The 24,920-nt window shown below is 29.1% G+C and overlaps 1 protein-coding gene across 1 annotated transcript; it reads right to left on the reverse strand.

The window, feature by feature from the left end:
- Positions 1–64: 64 nt before the first annotated feature.
- LOC126908870 (uncharacterized protein CG43427-like) lies at positions 65–23,513 on the reverse strand. Its single transcript, XM_050691189.1, has 3 exons — positions 23,226–23,513; positions 900–1,054; positions 65–231 (listed from the first exon to the last, which is right to left on the reverse strand). The coding sequence occupies exons 2-3, from the start codon at positions 1,044–1,046 to the stop codon at positions 82–84; spliced, it is 297 nt and encodes a 98-aa protein (XP_050547146.1). The 5' UTR covers positions 1,047–1,054; positions 23,226–23,513; the 3' UTR covers positions 65–81.
- Positions 23,514–24,920: the final 1,407 nt, after the last annotated feature.

Consider the following 24,920-nt stretch of genomic DNA (forward strand, 5'->3'; position numbering starts at 1 on the left):
AAAAATTATAACACTGTAGTCTGTACTACTACTTAAATTTAATAAGCTGGTTGTGTGTAATTTTACAAGAATTGATACACCTTACCTTTCTTGTATCATTTCGTTAAATGTTTTGCTTCTTTTTCGGAAACCATCATCAAGCCGATCAGTTTCGAATTTTTTTACTTCTACTAATCGTTCAATGATATGTTCTTGTTGTTTTCTTCGATTGCTCTTCCAATTATCCAAGTCCTGGTAGATAAAACATACAGTTAACACATTAAAAATTTGAAAAACTGAGTGAACAATCAGTGTTGAATATTATCGTAGAATATGAATATTATTTCTTAAAATGTAACGTAATCACAGAATAGTCTATAATTTTTAGTCAGGTAATTGCATGTCAATATAAATTTATTTAAGTACAAAAGAAAAACACAAATGGTAAGGTATGGTATTTAAATAAAGATTAAATTTATGTTACTATTCGGCTTTTTTTTTTACTTGAACACCACTTATTAAAATCTTAGACAAACAGATTACACATAGCTAAGTTGCGTCATTTTATTTTAAATTATTATATACAAAGTGTTTATCTGCAAATGATAAGATTAAAAAATAAAAATACAAATGAAAAATAATTTTCAGTGATTTATTTTTATTTAACTATGCTTTGTAATTTCATTATTTATAATGATTTTTTTTATAAATTTTAAACAAATTTATTTATATCAAACCAAATCACGGTAAAAATGCAAATATTAATAGCTATCTACACTGAATTTTTAATTAGTACCATTCTACAGATAATTTAGCTTCATACGTGAAAAAACTATGAATTAATGTGACATAAAAAATAAAACCATTTACCATAAAAATGTTGTAGTGTAAAAAAACAAAAAGGAGCGACAGATACTTACTGATTGCCAATCTGCATCAAATTCTTTATTTTTTGGTTTGGCTATCGCTACTTTGTTCAGCTGCTGCTCCTGAGCCGATCGGTAACGATCAGATGAAGTTTGCAGCTTTACAAACTGTAGCGGAGCCGGTTTCATGGACGACATCATCTGATCAACTGAAAAAATAAAATAATTTTAAATATCACAATAAAGAAGAGTGTAAGTAACTTAAAATTACATATTTTAGAGTATTAAAAATTCAGTAATAATTGCTAAAAATGTTTTAATAGTACTCAGGAACTAAACTCTTTGTACGGAGTCGGAAGACAATAAAAGTCATTAAACAATATCCAATGCATACATATCTATATGCAATACAACAATAAACCTTTCCCTCTATAATATTAAGTTCTTACAATGTGTTTCTGACTTTTTATATTTTCCAGGTCATTCCTCATCACAGGTATCCCACAACGGCAGTACATTTCTTATAGCACAACAACTCGCGCCATGCAAAGTGCTTCGGGACACTTTATAACACATACGTCGAATGCTGAGAGGAGACCACTCGATGGATCTCATATTGTTACTCGAGGGCCATCAATCTCTTATATTTAATTCTATCCGTACACGAAATGACCTTGTACCGCACTGTTCTACTTACAACGGCAAAGTATGTTTTATAATTACGAATTAAACATAACTTTTACACTTAATGTCTCCATGAACATAATAGGTGGACATTAAAAAAAAAAAAAACAAAAAAAAACGTGAGGGGCCCATTGAAGAACTTTCAGTGGTCGTATTCATTAGCATGTGCCATACGCGTTTTGATTGATAGTACTCACGAGTGAAATATAACATGCCCATTAAAAATAATAGTGGAGGTATTTATCAATACTAAAAAATGTCATNACGCGTTTTGATTGATAGCACTCACGAGTGAAATATAACATGCCCATTAAAAATAATAGTGGAGGTATTTATCAATACTAAAAAATGTCATGATAACCTAAATTCGTCGCGATACGGTCAAGTGTCATATAAAAAAGATGAAACATGGTGTCAATCGTTATGTTCTTAAGAAATTCTATATATAATTTATAACCGGAGAAAATTTAACTTTCCACGTAATGATTTTCCACCAATGACCGGGTGCACCTTTCCCACATCACAAGGTCTATGAAACATGGTCCATTGAACACCACAACATATAAATATTATGTTGTAGTAAATATTATATGCTACAACAATATAACGTTATAAACATAGTACTCACTACTTTAGAAATACAATAGCGTTAAAAATTAGCTAGCATAAAATGATAAATTACTGACTTTTACAAGATTTTAGCCTGCATGAATAAAAAATTTAAAAGTAATATTCAAATAGAATGAATTAAGTTTAATNCGAAAAAAAAATTTAAAAGTAATATTCAAATAGAATGAATTAAGTTTAATTTTGTTTATGAATCTATATTCATTAATCACAATTGATTTATTTGTTGATAATTATCTACTTCAAATGAGTGGGCACAACGTCAACCGTGGTAGAATCAAACGAGGTAGACGACCTCTTCCGTTGAATTATTAACTAATAGTGACATCCTACACGTCTGATTGAATATTTCAATTAATCTTGAAATCGTATAAGTATTAAAAGAAGGCATTTTCAACGGCATAAAGTTAATGCCTTATAAATTTGTTAAAAGCTCATAAATTATGCCAAATAGTAAAACAAAATGTAAAACACCACAATTATGTTAAAAAAAAATTATTTATACGCTATTTTAATAATTCCTAGTCTAGTCCAAAATTAATTAAAAAATAGCGGAAAAAATATTTTAGTTATTTAGTAACTTCTAAAGAAGATTTTTTTCGTTTTTTTTCAGCAATTGTTATGTGTTTTTTTGGAAATAAATAAATAAAAATTGAAAAAAAAAATATGTAGAATGCATGTCTTTTAACAAATGAACTGCTCGTTTTGTGAAGTATTGCAATTAAAATGATAAGTCCACCTATCATTTTGAATTAACTAACTACGAATTGTGTGCGATTCAAATTAGATATTGTTCAATAATAAGCTGAGCTATTTTGTTCTGTAGTAGTTACCGGTAATTGTATTTAGTCGCGGAACTTCTTTTTCTCTTTTATTTGTTGAAAAAAAAACAAGAAATAAGTAATGCGCCAATTGTTATAATCTGACTGTATATATATTTCCCTATAATTATATAAGCATACTTCTAAATTTGATTATCTTCAAGTTTTATCTTATGTACCTTGCTACTGTGCAACTGTGCACGTGTGAACCATATTAGTATTGCATGCATTATTCAATGTGTAGGGTGTACGTAAGTACTTAGTTGTACATGTTTGTTTATACTTTTATATGCATACCCTACAAGGATATCACATGACAATAATTATAACTGATATTATGTAATGAAAATGAAAACTGTTGTAAACACAAGGAGAAAAATTGACATTAATGAGACGTTTAACCGAGATATGTTTTTATAAGCCTAAAAACAACATTCACTGACATAACATTCAATAAAGGCGATAATTTCAAAAATAAAATAAAATGTTTCGTAATTTACCGTGTAAATGTCAAGTTGAAATGTCAAACTTGCATGTGCAAATAATTGCAACCGTTTGCGAACAACTAAAATTATATGAACGGATAAAATAACAATTATTTAGTTAAATATATTTCAAACTGTAAACGTTTTAATAGATGAAAATAAATTAAAAAAATTTTTTCCGGTAAGCTATTGAAAAATGTTTGCACAAACATTTTTCACAGTTTCTATAAGCGTACTCAGAAATACTATGAAAATTATTATAATAACGATAATAAAGTGACAACAACTAGTTAAAACGATATTACAAATCCCAATTCAATATTATATATCACCTATCAAGGGAATGCCGTATACATTAATGGCAAGCAATAAATAGTTTATTATAAACGCGATGGAAGTTTCCCATCATTAACGAAATTGAAGTACGCGTGTTACATAAAACACAGCGCATGTTGCCTGGAGTTCTACGGAATGCCCTCAATTTCAATATTTTCATGCTAAAAAGTCATAAGTTTACACGCCCGGCTAATAAATTAAAAATAATAACAAATAATTGAACTCGTAGAGCAGTAAAGTGCGATTACTTATGACACAAGTTCGTGAACTCCCAATCGCCTAATAACAAAACCAGTTATACGTAAAACACTAGGGCGACACCACACTGCGGCCATAACGACTCGACTTATAAACAACATAATTACTACCCATTGGACAAATAACACGACGCATGTGTATGTCGTTATCAACTGTCTGAATAAAACAAAAATCGTTCGGTAGATATCATCGGCAGTATCACACAAGAAAATGTACGCGCAGCTAGCTACTGGCACTTTTTATTTGGGTCAACCAATTATTATTTTCGGATCACAGAAATGTCCACATTTTTTTTACGTAAAAATTCGTGAAACCGTAAAACCGCCTTAATGGGTTACTGTATTTTATGCGCTAGTTACCTACGGCAGATGCGCTGGCCGACGGACAGCCGGTGGAAGAACACGGTTCTGTTGACCGACCACCTAGCCGTTTCTTCGACACAAACACTGTATAAACATGTCTTGTTTTTTCGCTTTATATACACACGGTACACGATAATTACTATACCGCGGTATTCTGTACTGAGCACGCAAGAAAAGACGTAGTCGTGACACACGTTGTTAAGTCATAACGACTCCTCCAAACACTAATGTACACGTAGTGTAATTTATAGAGACGACGGTGCCGTGGTAAAGAGCACAAAAGTAAAGCAAAATCCAATTTACACACGAATGTGCGAGTTAAAACGCTAAACTGTGTGTATATTATATGTTCATGAAATATTCGTTGAGTCATTGTGCTGTCTTGTAAATAGAAATGCTCCGGAAGTTGTTTTTCGTATGTGAAAAAGGACGGCGACGACGTTATGTAAAAAATAAATTAACGAGATTCGTACGTTTTTGACGACCGCGGTAATAATGACCTATTACAAAACACGTGTACAAATAAAGCAACAGTGTAGATGATCGCGACCAGATTTCTACATCTATCAACACACTTTTCGAATGAAAATATGTAATGGTAAACGTCAACAAGGCTCGCGTTGACCTTGTCCGGGGAAAAAAAAATGGTAAATTATGAGAAGCCCTGTACGGTTCCGTTTCGATGGCTTTTCGGGTGTTCGCCAATAACAACAGTACCATAATAATATATTATTTATATTACACAAAGTGTAACATCACCAGTAGTACATTGTAGATATTATAATAGTTGTAATACGCGAAGCCGTGTAGGTGTACTTAAAACTACATTGGTCATACCAACCGAGGAAAAATAATACGACTACAATGTAAAAGGTTTGATGTGTACAAACACAAAAACAAATCACTATTGAACTACACCATAGTAGCGGACCGTGATGCAAAAACGATTGGATGGAACTTTAAAAAACGCAATAGAAAAACCTTGAACACAAACGCAAAGAACACTTTATTAGGATTTACCATTTTCATTTTATTTCTGTTTAGAGTTGAACGATTTCAAACAACGTCACACAATTTTACAACAAATTAAATAAGTGACATTTAAATAAATTACGACTGGCACACAACTACTTGTTCAGTCCAACGTCGTTTTAAAGTCATTCGGTAATAATTCTGTTGAAAAAATCTTGAATCCGGCGACGAGTTGAAATAAAATTTTAAAAATCAATTATCAAACAAGACGCAGACGTGATCATCTTTCAAGGACAGAGCTCAGCTATCATATGGACATAAATGTTTTTGCTTTCGTGATTACAATCACTGAAATTCGATATTGTGCAATAAAGAAAGCCCAGCGCGTTGGCGGATTTACCGGAGCTCACGATTTCTGCTTGACATGAGCAGTGCTCCAGCGTACCGTAGAGACGGTTCCGTTCGGAGACTCCGCGCCAACAATATTATTGGTCGGTTTCAGTAGACACTAAAACATTTAAGATTCACCGGCAGTTTGACCTATAATTACGGTTGTCCGTGTTGCATACATATACAATAAAGAAAATAAATTAATATTTAATTGCCCGTATAAATGTTTTTTTATTATATTTTCTGGCGTTTATTTTAATGCGCGCACCGTTTTTCGTAGTTTTTTTTTTTGAGACTATTCAATCTGTTTTCAAATTATGTGCCAAATATTCCATATGCTTATTTAGAAAGACGGACGCTTTAAAATAGTCTGAAGCAAACACAATCATGAGAACTTATCGTTGGGAAATCGTTAGAATAACAGTTTGAAAAATACAAACTTAACCCATATGCTTACAATAATTATAGTGTTGATATTGCAATTATAATAACAATATATCAAAAAAACTGCACGGTACGTTTTGAAGACGTTAGGTTTTCATTTAACTTTTATTGTTAAAAACATATTCGCTATTATATTTGGTTACCCACAACACCCATTATGTTTATCTCATCCTTGAACATTATACGTACAATCGGTTTGCGCAACGATTGAATTTTACATGGGAATAATTAATATCAAATATTCACGTATATGGACACTATTTTCATTGTATTTTCGGTGCTCAGTTACACACGCCTAAGAATGGTAAGCTTTCAGATTTTGTTCTAATCGTTAAGCATACACCAGACTATCGCGTATGTTGCCGGTGACATTGTACGACACCTGAATTGTATATAATTCTATTAAATACACTTCAACGAGTAATATGAGTTTTCGTCGCTTCGTTACTGCAACACCACGGCGAAAAAATATTCAAAGAATACAAGACCTTGTGTCGTTACATCCGAACTTTTAAATACGACCGACAAAATATTCCTTTACACTTATTGTGACACGCCAATTAAAATTGAGATTTGAATATTTAATTACAATTTTGAGCACGGGGAATGCAGTCACCCCGCCCATAACAAACCGTTAACCTTAAGTCTTTGACTAAGAATTCAGTGTTTTAAACACGAATAAAATTTTTTTCTTCAAACATTTAGTTTTTACATTAAACAAAACACAGATTTGTAACGGATGAACGACTGACAATTTCAATGTCGGGCGTGTTCAATAGCTGTGTCAATAAAATTAATTTCTTAATACGAATGACTGTCAAAATTCTAAACAGCGGCTATAAAAATATATATATTGTACTTTTATAGCCGTTGCCTAGAATTAAAGTATATAAATATATGTATATTCCGTATACAAACGAACTGGACACAAAAACCCAAATTAAAGTGGGTTTACGTTCTTTATTCAATTTAAATAGACAAAATAAAACTGTTAAAATTCCACAGAATTTTTTAACAGTTGCAATAAATTATGAATTCTGTGGGTTTATTTCCATAGATCGGTTTCTATTAATCTATTGATATCATTTTGATTTGAATTCATCAGTCCTAAACACGAATCGCCGTCAAAAGGTTAGAGGTGCCATCGTGTACATTTCTCGGAAGGCTCCGTATGAAGTGATCCTTAACAGTACCGTAAACTCAAGTGATCAACAGAACTAAATGAAGTCATTCGGCCCGACATAAAAGTAGATTTTCACGAGCATAAAGTTTCTATTGATTGTGTTTATGTCCCAACAAGAACACGGCACAAGTATAGCAAATGTGTTTTTTCCTGTGATCGCACGTGTCGAAGTGAGACGAAACTAAAATAAGTACAAAAAAACTTAACGTTGGCGTGTACTCAAAGCATGCACACGATGACTACGGCCAACACATAACATCATTTAAGATGAAATATTTTCTTTGGACAGTTTCTATGCCATTGTCATTTATTTCTGTTCTATGATTTCTGTTATGTCATACAAATAACGTATGTCGATCAGCGCAGCAGCAATTCCCTTAGGAGGAAGCCATTTCTTAAGAAAAAAACATCCTATATTAACAGTAATGAATATGATTAAAAAACAATAACCGAGATATTGAAACGTTCCTACTAGTTGGCGTTTCAGAAAAACCAGTTTTTATCGCGTTCACAAATTCCTATCAGTCATTAAACTTGGCCGCCAATACTTACACATATTCTTGTATGTAATTGAATTATTATAATTATATCTGCAGCGAAGCAAACAGATAAATAATAATAATAATAATATAATAAATACATGTTTATGTATTGTATTGACCTTGACCGCTACTGAACACAATAATTTGTAATTCATTTTAAGAAGCGCACCGCTATATGTTATGCTAGTCAAACGCTGTAAGTCAATATGCGTTACAGCAATTAAAGTACCAACAGCTGTTAAAGGTGATCCAATACATAAGTTAGTGTGTGCGTATGTATGTGGAAATCATAACTTATTTTGAATTCTACTACAGGAAAATTGAAATGAACGCCAAAATGTAAACTGCCAGCGGTCATCCGCGAGAATGTCACAGACGACAGTTTGACCGCAATAAGACATATTTATCGGCTATTACTACCGTTAACTATAGGCGTGTCCTTATATGCTGGGGAAACGCCAGTTTTTTTTTTTTTTCTAAACAGAGCGTTTTCTACCGGCTTTGCATTTGTTTAAATAAAAGTTCAGTTATAAAGTGTAACGCAAAATCCATTTTGTGCAGATGTAAAAAAAACCACTAGAGTGTCCAGTGAAACATAAGAATACAAGTTGCGCACACATTGATACACTAATGTGATGACTCGATAGATGTAAATATTATTCAACTCATTGGGTTGTTTTCATTATTTAATTATCCTAAGAAACACATAAGTCACTGGTCCTGGGAGCAATCTTTCGGCTACTCTCGGCGAGTTTGAATAATGAATAGTCATTGTGTCTTTCATTCATCGACTTTATATTTGTTGTGTCACTTTATCGTGTCTAAAATTTGAGTATAATAGCGTCAGGAGGAAAAACTTTTTAGTTTGCAAAAGAAAGGCATCAGACTTTGGGAACTGATCGTCAAAAATGTGCCAACTGTTTTCAGATAGATTTGTCTTGCGCTAATGGTCTAGATTTTAGGTACGTCACGGCGGTAAAAATAATCAGGTTGAACTGCGGTTTAGGCGACGTCACACGATTTAAAAAACTAGACTGAAACAAAAATATTCAAAACTACATTACACAGAAGAAAATGTAAATGGACATGCACATTAATGATCTTTTTTCTCAGACGAAACAATAGCTATCAATTTGAGTTCAAGTACCATTTGTCCAAAGGCAGTAGCGACACTTTTGAAAGATAACCGAATAGAATACACTAGATAGTTTGCGCCGAATGGCTATTTCACAGTCGTTTTCAGATTTCAACAACAAATATACGAATAATTTCAGAAAATACCGATACCCAATTTTTAGTGTTATTATCTATAATTTACGGGCAAATAATAAACTACGGGGATCTCTAAGAATCGAAGCGATAACAATTTGTTTTTTTTTACATGCACGTATATAATAATGCTACATCTTTCTTGGGTCCCGAAATAAATATATATTCCACCTATTATTTATCTGTGCATGATATGCGTGTAGAAAAATCCTCAATAAATCCACCACTATGGTAGCGACTGCGGTGGTACTATATTATGTTATGTGTGTACAACTCACGAGGCTATAATAATGCCAACGCATAATGATTGGTTGTCGAGAATGATAGAAAAGTTGAACGGTATGACCTGCATTCCGCGGTCCGACGATCGACAATGAATTCTTCCAAATAGTTTGAAATTATGCACTTTTTTAAGGTCGTCGCCATCCTTAGGGTATTTTATAAAAATTTACCCAGATCCATAAATTATCGACAAACTAACTAATCCGTTATGAAATTATAGTCGCGTCTGTATTATATCCGTAAATTTTTCACGAGCCAGACAATAATATACAGCTGAAATATCGAGTTTGTTTCGGAGATGTGAAGGCAAGCCGGTGGAGCTCAAGATAGTTTTCTTAAGCAGACAATAGATGCTCGACGGCGAAATAACAATTGGTCAGTATATTTTTCTGTGCAAGCTTTGATAATAATTGTCGTAGATTAAACTGTCGATAAGAGAAATATCTTTGTTTTTTTTAATAATCTCATTGTTAAATAAGATCTCAAACGATTTAAGTGGCCGATAGGAACGCATAAAAGTCAAAATAGTTAGATGAGATGCGTGAAAAAGTACAATTGCGGTACGCGAGTTTAACAGATAGCGTGTTTAGATTAGTCAATATTGATAGACTAATCCGATAACTATAATACGCATATTTATTTTATTTATTAACGCGGTCGCTTAGCGAGGGAGTAAGCGTCAGTGATGAGCGAAAGAGTGGAAGGTTTGTATTTGCATGGACCGGTAATCGGACAGCACCGTTACTGCAGCACACACCGCCGCAGCCTCAGGTTATGTGCAACACAACCGGTTGGTTTCGAGGCCACAGACGTAAGACGCGTATGTGTGTGTGTGTGTTTGTACGAGGAGTAAAGGCGAAGATGTCGTTTAGTCTGTCACATAGTTCCTGGAGATTAACGGAGCGTATACTATGAAATATACTAAATATATACAACGTAAATGTATTAGGTTGTTGATTGAACTTCGTAAGGCCAGTCCCGTAACACTGCAAACCGCCAAGCCAATCACGTCCCTGACCACACCAAAAAACTATAGCGCAAAACAATTGTTAACACATTTACGCAATGTTGATCTCCTGCTATTACTTGAATATACCCACGACTAGAAGTACAGCAGCTTCCTAGCCAGTCTCGTGAATAAGAAATAAGGATCTCAAAATGTAGTCGTAGAACACAAACAGTCGATTTTACTTTCTCGACAACATTAGAATAAAAGCAAACATTTTAGTGAAAAAATAAGTTAAGTTTTATTAAGTTATCAAATAAAATAATTTTTTTTTTTTTTTGCAAGGTAACACGACGTGTCAGAAACAAAATTTAAACAACATTTAAATACCAATCGAATGTTTAATGTCTCTCAAATCAAAAAATAACAACTTTAATTAAACATTTTTCTATTGTACTTTTCTCTAATTCGATTTCATATATAGTGACTTAACCAGTGAATGAATAGTTAAGACTTTATCATTTTTCATGATCTTTGTTGATTTATATTTTGATGCCACGCACATAAAGTTAATAATTATTTGTTCTCTGGAATATATAATATATATAATTAAAATGTAAAAAAATATATAATCAACTCACACAAAAATTGTAATTAATTGTTGTATGATAAAAATTTGAAATTTTCAATGAACTGTTAATGATATTGTATCAAAAATTGTGGTAACACAGTTGAATTAATTCAGATGTTTTCTTTTTTGTAATTACTTTGCTAACTACACATTATTACAGTCAGATTAGACATTTTTATAATTAAAACTCAACGTTGTTCATTCACTGGTAATATTACCCCAAGATATACAAAACGTTTATTTAAGAATTTCATCATACAACTTTATCAAAATTAAGAAACAATCATGATGATATTATGATTATTCATAAGTTAATTTTTCATATGTTATATTAAGACATTAAAATAAAGTTTTAATTGTAAAAAAATAATTTTAAGAGCTCGTTAAACTGTTTAACCTTTAAGGAGTAGTTAGTAGGCATTAATTAAAAAAAAGAAAGCACAAAATAATTCTAATCACATAGTGTTAAATAATCAGCCGTCGTAAGTACCAAATATAAAGATAAATCAAAATCTAACAACTTAAAATTTTGGATATCTTTCACGAGTGAAATTAAATACAAATGTCAATGTAATATATTGAATGCGTTGAAAATAGTTTTCACCTGAGAGATCGTTTTTTATTTAATATCATTGCATTTTACAGAAACTTATGGTTTCGTCCTTCTTGATTTATACCAAAACAAGCAAACCTAAACTCACCGTTTGAAGTCCAATAGAACTGTCGAAACACGTTTTTACGTTTAAAGTACCTAAAATACGTGTTCTCCTATAGTATCAGTAATAACCGAGGGAAACTGCACAAGCAGCTAAAAAAAAAAACGACATAAAAATTGAAAGGAATCGGTAAAAACATTTTATTTTTGATTTCGCATAAATGTTATTTTTACCGTACTTGGTATTTGTATACATACTATTTTTAGGACACAAAACTACTTTACTAACAATGACTATAGAAACTTAGATGGGTAATGCGTCGTTCTAATAACCGAATTAATTGTAAATTGCTTTTATTTTTTAGTGCTCACGGAAAACAGAGATGAACGATTTTTGATTCGACACAATTCTTGAGCAATTGGGTGATAATACACAGTATCCGAAATAACCAATCCAATGTACTAGTGTTAATAACTTAACTCGAGGTAGCACAAACATAATTCGCACAACACGAATATAAAAAATTATATACATACACACGTTTCAAAACGTTCTTGTTTCTACATGAAAATATATCGTGTTTGAAAACATAATTTACGAATCTAATGTCAGTAATAATGATTAATGACAATAATTTATCATTCTTAAAACTCACAATCCGGCCTCATTCACTAGGTATTAACCGTCATCACTGAAGTGTATTGGACGTGTCTGCAGTCATCATGACCAACTCAAATTCCAAGTCCCAATTTTTTTAGAACTTTTTTATGTTCAATTTTCCATGGGTAATTCATAAAAATATGACCATGATGAAGGTTATATACAAATTCAATTCACACTATACAAGTTTACATTTATGATACTATATAAATCAATTAATTAAATATTAATGACTAAATTATGAATCAATCATTCAGTTATTCCGATAATTATAGATATTGTTAACCTATAAAATATTTCTTTTACGTAGCTAAATGCACAATAATAAAAATTATATTCTTTGATAAAAATTAGTAGTTAATTTTTAATTTTTGATTTTTTAATCATTTTATTACCTTTAGTTTTTAGCGAAATTTCTTATTCACGAAAATCTTGCATTTTATTTTATTTTTTTTACTACAGATATAAAAACATTTGTAATGTTACATTAACTACAATTAATACATTACAAAATATTTGTAAAACCTTTCAAATATTAAAATCTTCATACAAGATTGTTAGTAAACTAAAAACTTGATCTGAAGGTAAGTGATTTTCTAGTAAAACTGACTTTAATTGTAACTAGTTTTCTATTTTTTCCATAATTAGATTGATTTCTTAGAAAACTATAGTCATTATTGATACACGTAGGTCATTATCATATAATTTGACTTAAATCGGTGATGAATTACTAATAAGGAACAAAATAATATTAGGTAATATGGGTAAATAATTAAAACCGATGACGTAATTTACAAGACACTTCAAATTGAGTACAAAGATATTTTAAAAGAAAAATACTTATTTGTTTCTACTGATAAATATAAAACACATAGACTGAAGTATGATAATTGTAAATGCATTTATCTAAAAAAAATGCACAACATTTATTTTGAATTTATATGAAAATATGAAAACATTTAACGACACGAAATATTCAATCTAAAATAAAATCTGCTAAATAATGTAAGAGAAAAAAATGAATTTACTATCACTCAATTCGTTAACATTTACTACACTTCATCCTAATGATATTGAAAAAAATATCAAAAATATTTAACATATGATAGATGTGAAGATCTACAACATTTATTCAACTTAGGAGTAAAAATAAATTATAAACTGTGTTCAGTACTAAGGTAACAAGTCAGTTGTTACAAACAATGAGAACAATAGAAACCTGTTTCCTTACTTACTAAACACCCTATATTTATATTTATATTTATGATAGTATAATAAATTTATAATTATAGACGTTATTTTATTTTTCAAGTCAATATTACTACACGCTGTTATTGTTCAAAAACAAAAAGTTTATAGTTTCATCTTTAATTCTATTGAAATAAATAATATGTAAACAATTTGTAGTCTATTTTCAAAACATTTCAAAGATGGTTATGTCGCACCTTCAGAGTCGTCAGAAGCTTCATTTCAAATGTAACTAGAATAGGACAAATTTGTGACTGGTCTATCATTTTATGCAATTTATATTAATTTCCTAACATCTCAAACTTATTACACTTTATATAAAAATTACCAAGGCAAAACTTTTTAACAAAATAATTTCAACACATGCATTAATTATGTGAGAAATTTCAACAAAAAATATCAAATGTGACTGTTGGGAACAGAATCAAAAACAAAATTAAAAATTTTTCGCTTTAATCGTTCGTTTGTAGGATTTTAAAATACACAAAAACAATTTTAAAATATAATTTTAATAGCTAGGGTTTAAACATTATAAACAAAATAATCGGAGAACTTTTTATTTTATTTTGAGACTCAGGCTGTTGGACATGCAATGTTTTATATTTAACAATATAGAACAACAATATAAATATATTTGAAGTATCTATGGTGTATCGGAATATGATTACAAAAAGAAAGACTGTAAAAATTGAGTTTCTTTTATTTTATGTTTTAAATGATTTAATATGAAATATTAAGTGTATTATTTATTCAATAAAAATTAATTTTCACTACATTTCTAAAACTATTATGAATTGGTTTTTAATGAGGATTGGGCTTGCTCAAATTAAGTCCCGATCAGTACCAGTATGAATTGACCGGCACCAGTTTTCATTTAAAATTAAACTGGGAAAAATTCCCAAGTTCTCATCCTTTATATGACGTCCCTACAATACTTTTATATAGAAATCTTTAATTAATTTGTGATAATAGTAATAATATTTAAAAAAATAATTAAAATCAAACATCGTTTTATGATCAACGAATGATAGTTACTCATAAGTAGAACTATAAAGCAACACAAATTACTTAATAACACATATAAGTAACTATTATTGATTGTAATTAAACCTTCCTAGTGATGTTAATAATTATGTAGTATTCATGAAGTAGTATTCACTTGTTACCTTTACTATATGTAATTCAAAAATGGCTAATCGGACAACTATATTTCTGCATTCATAAAGGTCAAAATCATAAGTTAGGTTAAGTTAATCATAGAATAAAACTCGAATGAGACGATTGATCTAGGCAATTATTTAACTATTTTAAACGTTATTATATTGAATTTTGAATTTTACAATGCAATTTACTGTCTAACTAATATTTTATTTGAAAAGAATAAGAAGTTTTCTAATTGTAACCGAATTAATTATTATCAATTTGTAACATATATCATAATATACGTTTCATATAATGAAATACTGGATTTAATATGTTCTAATCTCAAATAGATTTTGTACGTGATAGTACTTAGTTGACATCTTTACCAAATGCCTATCATACTACTCTTAATTTTATATATATTTTTTCTAGTCCGACTGAAAAATCTTGCTTAACTTATCCTATTATTTAGAGTGTTTAGTAAGTAAGAAAACAAGCCAGTTGTTACAAAAAATTAGAACAATAAAAACTTGTTTCCTTACTTACTGAACACTCTAAATAATATGATATGTTAATTTTATTTGATATAATTGTTGCAAAAATTCACTTATACTCAAGCCGTGTGCAAAATATAGTCTGATCAAATAAACCTTTGAGAGAATTAGATTATAATAATTTATAATATTATAATCAATTATTGAGGTTAAATAGATTATATTTATTGTTTCACATAACTATATGATATCAATCTTTATGTTCTCATATAAATGACCTTGATAATATTTGATATAAGCTTTAAAAAGCTTATATAAAAATTCAAAATTTGGTGCAATTAGATTCTATTTTGTTAAGATAAAAATTTTATGACATAATGTTTTGTATATGGTTTATACAATTATAGTAATATAATATAGTAATATTATAATAAAATCTGAACTTTTAGTTCAAATTGACTTTCGAATGCCATGCTTTTATACTAAAAATCACGATACTTTTATAATTTATTACTTAAAATCTAATATCAGTAATAATACATTTATAGTGGGAGCATTGAAAATTATTGCTAATTTAATCACCACTGTCTAAAACTTTTTGATTTACCACGTAATTCATTTAAACTTAATGCAACCATATTATTAAAAATTTGTTCTAATTTAAATAAATCATTATAGATCAATTTTAAATATTGATGTTAAATACCAAATCGTTAAATGTTAAATAAATATATAAATATAGAGATTATAAATCACAAAATAAACTGACGAGAAAATTAGTGAACAAATAAGTAAGTAGTCTGTATACAATTGTAGTTGCAGATGTCAACATTTACGTTTTTAAGATGAAAGCAAATATTGTAAGTGTCAGAGCGGCATGTCCATTAGATGGATTTCAAGACCAAGTATGTTCTAAGTGATAAATTCTTATAAAAAAAAAAAAAAATTGAACATTAAGATGAAATCTATTACTCACATAAATTTTCAATTTACTACCAAATACCAGTTGTTATTTGGTACATATTATAGAGAAAGCAGTAACACATGTCAAATAAGGAAAATATTAAGCTAAAAATATCGAAGTGGGCATTTTGTACCTTTAATTTTAAAGCCGCCTCGCAATATTTAAAGATTTTATAGGTTGGTATGATGAGCTGAAAAACAAGTATATAAGCGCGGCGCCAAAAACGTTAGGCTGAACGAATAACTGTGCTGCGGTAAAAAAGAATAAAATAGCTGAAAGCCATGCAAGTATGTCTTACAATAGAAAATATAAGCATAGACGACAAGGACGGTAACAAATACTACTTTATATATATATAATGATTATACACGGATTGTTATATATACTTATGCTTTTCGATTAGAACACTCCACCGTGTCAATTGGCCGTCGACCCGATGTCGTCAATTTTTCTTTTACACTTCTGCTAACGTGCCGTGATGTGAACGTGTCTTGGTGTTGAATGTACTCGTCTTCTCTATTATTATCACTTTATATTATAGTTATCATTATTATTATATGTTGTAATAATCCTTCTCAACAGGTATATTGGATGTCCTTTCAACTCATAGGCTAACGTTTTCCTATTAAAACTACGGACCTTCTGTATTTTGCAGCGACAGAGACGAGCAAAAAAACAAGCCTTTTCAAAAATTGTAACAGATACGTGAGTATTTGATTTTCTTATTAGTCGCCCACGTAGGCTCTCTAAGAAATTATACACTGTATATCATGTTCAACTTGTAATCTAAAACTACTGATTTTAGTATGAAAACAATTGTACAACAACTCTGTTAAATATTTAGGAGAATTAAGGCTCATATGACGCTTAAAAATTCGTAAATCATTTTAACATGCCAATACAATATTTTTGTTTGGTTAAAATGTATCGCCCTAATAGGAAATCTTATTTGTGACGTTCATAAATATTTACTAGTTAACAAAGATGTAATATTATGTTTTGGAGATTATAGTTGTTTATTGTTCAAGTCATCGTGAGTTATTCATGAGCTATTCGTAGGTATTAAGTTTTAAAACCAAGAGCTATTAATAAACGTCGGTTGCGAAACTGGATGAAAACAAACTTACAGTCAAAAGAAATTTCTATGTAATTATTAAATGAGAATTATCTCATCTAAATCAAACAGGAATATTTTAACGGGATCATTGTTTAATTACTTAGTTTAATATATACATTATGGCCATGCGGCATAAAAACCCAATGGGTTCGCTAATAGGTGTTAAATACTATCTTGGGAGGACGTTGGCGAACAACTAAAATGAATAATGTTTTTTTGAGTGCCCTGCAAATATGATCACTAATATATTAGCGCGTAATTTAAACAATATAAGAATCACGATGATGTTGTTTTTTTTAATCTAATGCTTTTCTATTTTAGTAAAAAAATGGCACTAATCGATGAACGAATTCGTTGTCAGTATATTATTAACCTCAAATCAGGTGAATAAAATATCTTCTAATATATACACGAGAGAAAATTAAATAATATAAAAAATTTGAATATATCTCGTTTTTATGACTAAAATAAGAAGTAGTAAAAAAAAAATTGCAATCAAATTACTTTACAATAAAATGGGCAGTATTAAAATATTTTAAGCACACGAAATCTATTCGTGGGAGTAAAACATATTTCTACCAAAACATAAGTTTATGACTCATGTAAAACTAAACACAAAAATGCAAATTGGGTACAGAATAGTTCCTAAAAATCCACTAACGAACAGTTTCCATCAAGCAAATACAAATAATTAAAATTTAAAAAATTTAAATCCATTTGAGTAAATAGTTTGATTTTTTGAAAATTTATTGAAAAATACCACCCACATTAACTTAAAAAAATTAGGTATACTGCAAAGCTGCATATTATGTATGGTTTATGTTTAATACTCTAAATAATCTTTAGCAATTTTAAGCTCTGTTAAGACGGTCGAAAATAGAATCACATCGTAAGAAGCCAGCACACAAACATTATATAGGGATAGATGGTCATTTTATAATTATCTAGACGGAGGCAATCGACGACCGAAAGCAATAAAAAACAACCGTTTGGACCAAACGCTCGACTGTGTTCTTGGCATTATTTTAGAACTCGTAGACGGATTGTATGCAACTGTATAGTAAATACATACCGGAAAAGTCGTTAACATCATACGTCTTTTTCGTTACGCTTCTGTTACTTTAAAAAATGTAAACAAAGTATTATGAACGTTGGCGCTGTAATTATACAAATACAATACGCACATTGCATGCGAAAACACGGTACAGCACCCACTATCGTTTGCTACCGGTTCTCCATTAATCAATCATTATACGCAAGACATGGTGAAGAAAAAAACTGCTGTAAAGAGACCGAATTGTCCAGCTCAGTGTTGTATAAGTTTAAAAATCTCGGTTCGTGTAAAAATCGCGCTACCATATAAATTATAGACATAACTGCTACTGCTGACGACGCCCAAAGCGATTTAAATAGAACGAAACATATACCGACGTTGCAAAATCGTGTTTGAATAAAAATAATTATTGTTTTTATCATTACTTCAACCATGTCTTGATTGTGTGAATGATTTGTACTGCACACTGAACGCATAGTCAGTGTTTAATATTATTTTCTACTTGTAAGACCGGAATAGTTTTGCTTTGCCAGTGTTCTATAAACTAGGGGTAAATTAGGTTTCCTCTCCACCTACAACGTGTCACGATTGTTATTACCCGATTTAATCACTAACTGTGACATAACAACGACTAAGGGGAAATGTAGCTTACCAGATGTTGGCGCACATTTCTACGCAGTTGAGACGCACATTATATATTGTCCTGTACAATTTCTATCTAGGGACGTCGGTAATATTAAAACTGGATTTTTTTGTTCTTATTTTTAAACCACCTCTCTCCTCCCTTAGGCGCACGCAACACATTGAGATTACCATCGTAAACGCACCGCCGTTGTACACAAATCCCATCCTCCTTGATCTGACTACTTATGTGGAAGGATCTAAATTTTTTACGTTCTTTGTTTCTTCTTTGCTTCATTTCCAAGATACTCACAATCTTACGAAACAAGATCGTAATAATTTCTACAACGTTATTAATGATTTAAACCAGTGTACATTTTTATTTCATCACTTTTGCTACAGGTATCATCTTCAAAACACTGAAGTTGACTTCAAACATATATGATTTATTATGATGTAATCAGAACAATAAAAAAAATCATCACTACTATCAGATGATCACCATTACCATAACGGAAATTCGTTGACCACTTATTAAAATTAAATACATAAAAATATCTTCTCAATTTCGCATCGAAGCTAAAAAAGGAAACAAATGGCAGATAAAATGAAAAATAATTAAGCTGAACTCGACTTGCGTGAGACTACAAAAATACCTCACACCTAAATTGGTTATATGATCAAAATAATAGCCATTAATAGTTCAAAGAACTCGACGTAAACAAAAAATTGCAACTAATTAAATAATTAGTGAGTATTAGTTATTAAAGTTATATTAATTTGACCTACATGGCAATATAATTAATTACTCACTAGGCAATTGGTAGTTGGTAGGTAATCATAGAATTATTTAAAATTAAAATATATCTAAAAATTATCAAACATATTGAGTTTTTATACTATTTAACTGACAAACAAAAATTATGATCACTCCATTTATAGACATTAATTTTTATTTATTGAACAGCACAAAACTTAGGCTGTTATACTTCAATAATTAATTAAACGAGTAATGATATAATTAAGTAACTTTAAAGTAATCAAAAATGATTAATTTATACAAAAATAATAACGCACATCTAAAATTGTTTAATCTACATTTTTAAAATTGATCTGAACACACATTCAGTGCACCATTGAGTATCAGAACCTCAAAATCATTAAATTAAACAACTACGGCACCAATTATAAGTGTTGAAGTACGCCTAATTATATTAAAAATTAAAATTCACTTTTAATACATTTTAGAGTTATAAAATTATTATACTAAATAATCTACCAGTATAAATACTATCCGGATAAAAATAACTGTATTAATACTGTTTATCAAATATAAGTTTATCACATTTCTATACAGACTCAAACAATAGGTATCACCCACAAACATTAACATAATTCTAATAATCGAAGTGTATTTAATTCAAAAACGATACACTGCATCTAATTTATCGGTAAAAATTCCTCGGAAAAGAGAAGTTAAGAGGCAACAAGGATTGACTTCACTCTGAGGGATAGTCGTTCGAACACCTGCTGACATATTTAAGAATGCAACCTATACTTACATCTACAACCCTTAGAGTACCGACAAATCACTATAAACGTATTAACAAGAAAATCAATGGCGTCAAAAACATTAAACATCAAAAATACACATAAAGTGTGAATTCTATATATGCATATTGAAGTTGTATACACTTATAACATATTATTCTCAGTACAATCAACTTCAAAATGGCAATTAAAGAGATTTATAATGATTAAAATTAAATATTAATAATATATCAAACTTATGGCGATGGGATAAAGAAATTTATTTCTTAAATTAAAAATATATTCTAAAATATTGATAAATCACAAATTTGTTTGAATGCTAGAGCTACCAAAATTGTTGTTTCTTGGATACACAAAAATACACTCCCTAAACTTAATACATTTTATTATGACTATTTATAAATAAAAGCATTTTTGTATTTTTTTTTTTTTTTGAAATAACTAACCAATACGCCTAATGACATTGACTGGTATTTTATATGAAGAAATACTTAGCGACATTATTGTATGTTGATTAAATATAAGAATAACTAGTTCAATAAGACATACGTGAATGTATTTTACAGAACTATTAAAAACGCCTATAGACAGGTAGAAATCAATGAAAAATTATTAAGCCAAACTATAAACTGTAAGTTATTTTATAAGTTTGACCCAAATACACATTTTTTGTAGTACAAGTAAAACCCAATGTAATATATTTTATTTTCTTATTCAGAAAAAAGTAAACAACTTCCGTGGGCAAAATAATTATATAGAACGAATTTTCGTTAAAAATACAATAGGCGCTGAACAATATTTGTGTGAAAATTAAAAAAATAAAAATATATCAACCAATTTTATCAGTATATGTATGAAATAACAGAAAGTCGAATTTTTGAAATGAACGAATATATTTTGATAAGGTTATAATATTTAAAAAAAAAAGTTCTCGCATTTATTTGTAGAACTTGGTAAAATTGAATAAAATATTTTTAAGAATCTTTGAATACAATAATTATACTATTTAAGTAAATATACCTATAAAAATAACTTAACAAATCATCTCTATTCATCCATAGAAACAATAAAAAAATCCATTTATTTTTTCATTACAAGCTGCTTTCTTTTCTAAATACACAATACATTTTTACCTGAATCAATACATTTAATTATAAAATAATATTTTTTGATTAAAAGACCACAAACAGGAACAAAGAATACTGCGGTACATCGTAAATTAGTTAACACATAATTAATTTTACTATCATTTAGTAAAATAGCAACACTAATTTGTACATAATAATCAAATATAATTGGCATTTCATAAAATTGAATACAGCGAATTTATAGAACATTAAACACAATAGAAATGTGTTATAAATGTGTTTAATAAAGTCATTATAAAAAAATATTTTACGTAAATCATAACGAATAAAAAAGTTTGATACTAATAAGGAAAATTTCTTAGGATATTATTGCATCATCATAATTTTAATGAGTTTATAATGGTCATTTTTCTTAATTTCTTATAAAGAATTTTTTTTTATAAACCTTTTTTTATTATAATTTATTACGTTTACAGTGATATTTAAATGGCACCGGTTAGGCTTATAACAAAATCACGTATTCGCACATTACATAAAAAATTAATTTTCTCGAAAACAACAAAAAGTATAAGGATTTAAACATGATAATGTTATGTCGATAACGCTTTCTCCAGTTTTTTTGTTGAACTAAAAATATCAATTATAATTGTTCTCAAAATTTATGAATCCAGCTCTCACCTTAAACATGAACAATAATAATAAGCGCATTAGGATGAACATATTACGGACTATTGAAAGACAATATAATTATAATGAATTATGATTGACAATAACGTCAAGAACTTTCCTTTCTTTGAAAGACGACGTAAATACCATTAAATATATAAAATTGTTATTAGAGATTAAATGAAGATTACTATACAGTAGTTTAATTATCATAATACACACTTAATTTCTAGATGGAACTATATTTTTATGACATTTCTCGCCAAATTTAGTAATTTATGAATACTTTACCAATATTGAGAATAGTTGATAATTTATTTGACTTGGTTCAAAGAAATGTTACACACAACCAAGAACTATTTTAAAAAGGTTAAAACCAAATTTTGTAAATTTTTATATGAATACTTAATACTAATTTACAAGCAAAGAAATAACTTAAAACAATATTTAATTATTTAATAATAATTTATTCATAGCAACCCTTGATATTATCTTAAAGAAAAATAAACATAGTTGATATGCAAAAACTTAAACTTGATTAAGACAACTATTTTTAGCTTTCATAAATAATAGAAATACAAATGTTATGAAAAAATTAAAAATATTATTTTTAAATAAATATTGTGAAATATATATAATATAATAATTCAAATTTCTTTACTAAAAAAACAGCGGTTAACAAACGATAATTTATCACTACAAACAACAAGATTTAATTTAATGTTCGCAAAATATCAGGGTTACTTATCAATACTCTAGAGGTTGTAGGAATAAAATATTTGAAAACAATTTTTTTCCAAAAACTACAGTATCTATATAGCATTACTATTATCTAATTCTATCAACGCTTCTATTAAATTTTAAACCATAAATGATATTAACTTACCAGTACGTTTTTAGTTGTCCAGCATTGAAATTTCCGAATACGTTCTGTTCTGCGCACTATCTACTCAATGTTTTTCGAGATTAATAGCTATAACCAAAAAATTCCACGACTGAACTATATTACTTCAAAACAGAACACACTATAATAAAATAGCTTTCGTTAAAAGTTATTCTTAACTAAGAAATTTTTTTTTAACATAATAAACATTAATTGATAACGCGTCTGTCAGCGCCGTCAAACGACGATAACACGAACCCGTACACCAAAAACTAACTAACCACTGCGTCAGCGTGCACACACTGTAAACAAAACTACGTCGAGCTCTTCATATAAATCTTCGGCTTGCCGAGTATACACGAACAAAGCCGAAGCCACACAAGTAATGATTCTGGCATTGGTTGCCGTCAATTACCACATACATATTTTTTCATCACCTGTTTTTTACTTGCTTATAACCCAGTAAAGCCTTACAATGTTGAGTATTGTCAAACTAAATACTATGATGAATGTTTAGAAACTCTTCAATCGCCCGATTTCGTGAATATGTTATTAAATAAATTAGATATTCTTTGAAATACCAGTAAAAGATTTAAGTTTAATCAGTAACGTACGGATAAGTTTAGTTCCGGCAGGGTCTTCATTACAGGTTGATGATAAATAGACTCGTATGACGCTTTGCCCTCTACTAAAAAACTGACCTAATTTCGTGGGGATAAAACCATACTACTGTATTTAATTATAATAATATTTTTTACATAATGTACAAATATAGATAGTTATATTGTGTAACATTAATTAAAAAAAATTATTTTTCTAAATATTCTCATAAAATGTTAAATTTATTAGTGTATAATTCATTATCTTATTACATAATAAAATGTAGAAAAATTATCCAATAATGGAAAAGTTATGTAACGATGTCTGATATTCGACATTTTTTTGAAATGAAAGATCTCGGCGTCATTATTTTGAGAAAATCATTCGCCAAGATAATAAATATTTTGCACTTCATAAGTGTGTAAACATTTTGGCATAAACGCTCATTATCGCCAGTGTTTTTTATTTAAAACCTAGAATTTTTATCACGCTTGACTAGAGACAATACAGAGGTATCCTAAAATTTTCGTTACATTTCATTGATTTTTTATTGAGTTTTTTTTAGTCAATATGCATATTTTTATTTTAAAATTTAGAGTTTAATTAGTTTATTGGAGTTTGATATAAATATGAAATTCTATGAAATAGTAACACATAATAGCTATATGTTCTACTGTATTATATTAATCGTTAATCTGTATTATATTTTTAATTTTTTAACAAACTAATTTATTTGATTAATCAAATTTTACAGTTTCAGTATAATTACAAATGATATTAGGAGTTTTCTGAAGCAATTATTATTTTTAATTACAGGAAATTCTCTGTTCTAACATGTATAGCATAGGTAAGGGGTGGGACTGAGGTATTATTAAATAATATGAGTAGGGTTTATGCGTTCAAAAGCTCTCCCATAAATAATCTCAATCTTTGCCGCTAATTTATAGTAATACATGTACAACTACAATGAAAAACATAAAAGTATTTAAACTTTATTATTAACGCCAATACTTGTATTGACAAACAAGTGAATTTGAATTAATTATTTAAGTTATAAATATAAAACTAACATATATATACATATATATATATATATAT

The sequence above is a fragment of the Daktulosphaira vitifoliae genome, unplaced genomic scaffold (assembly GCF_025091365.1).
Source record: "Daktulosphaira vitifoliae isolate Bord-2020 unplaced genomic scaffold, ASM2509136v1 Scaffold_26, whole genome shotgun sequence".
NCBI lineage: Eukaryota > Metazoa > Arthropoda > Insecta > Hemiptera > Phylloxeridae > Daktulosphaira > Daktulosphaira vitifoliae.

Bases quoted from the DNA above. Each gene is read 5' to 3' on its own strand.
- LOC126908870 (XM_050691189.1), bottom strand. From the start codon at position 1,046: ATGATGTCGTCCATGAAACCGGCTCCGCTACAGTTTGTAAAGCTGCAA. The intron at 232-899 runs GTAAGTATCTGT...TTTATCTACCAG, and splicing joins TTGATGCAGATTGGCAATCA to GACTTGGATAATTGGAAGAG.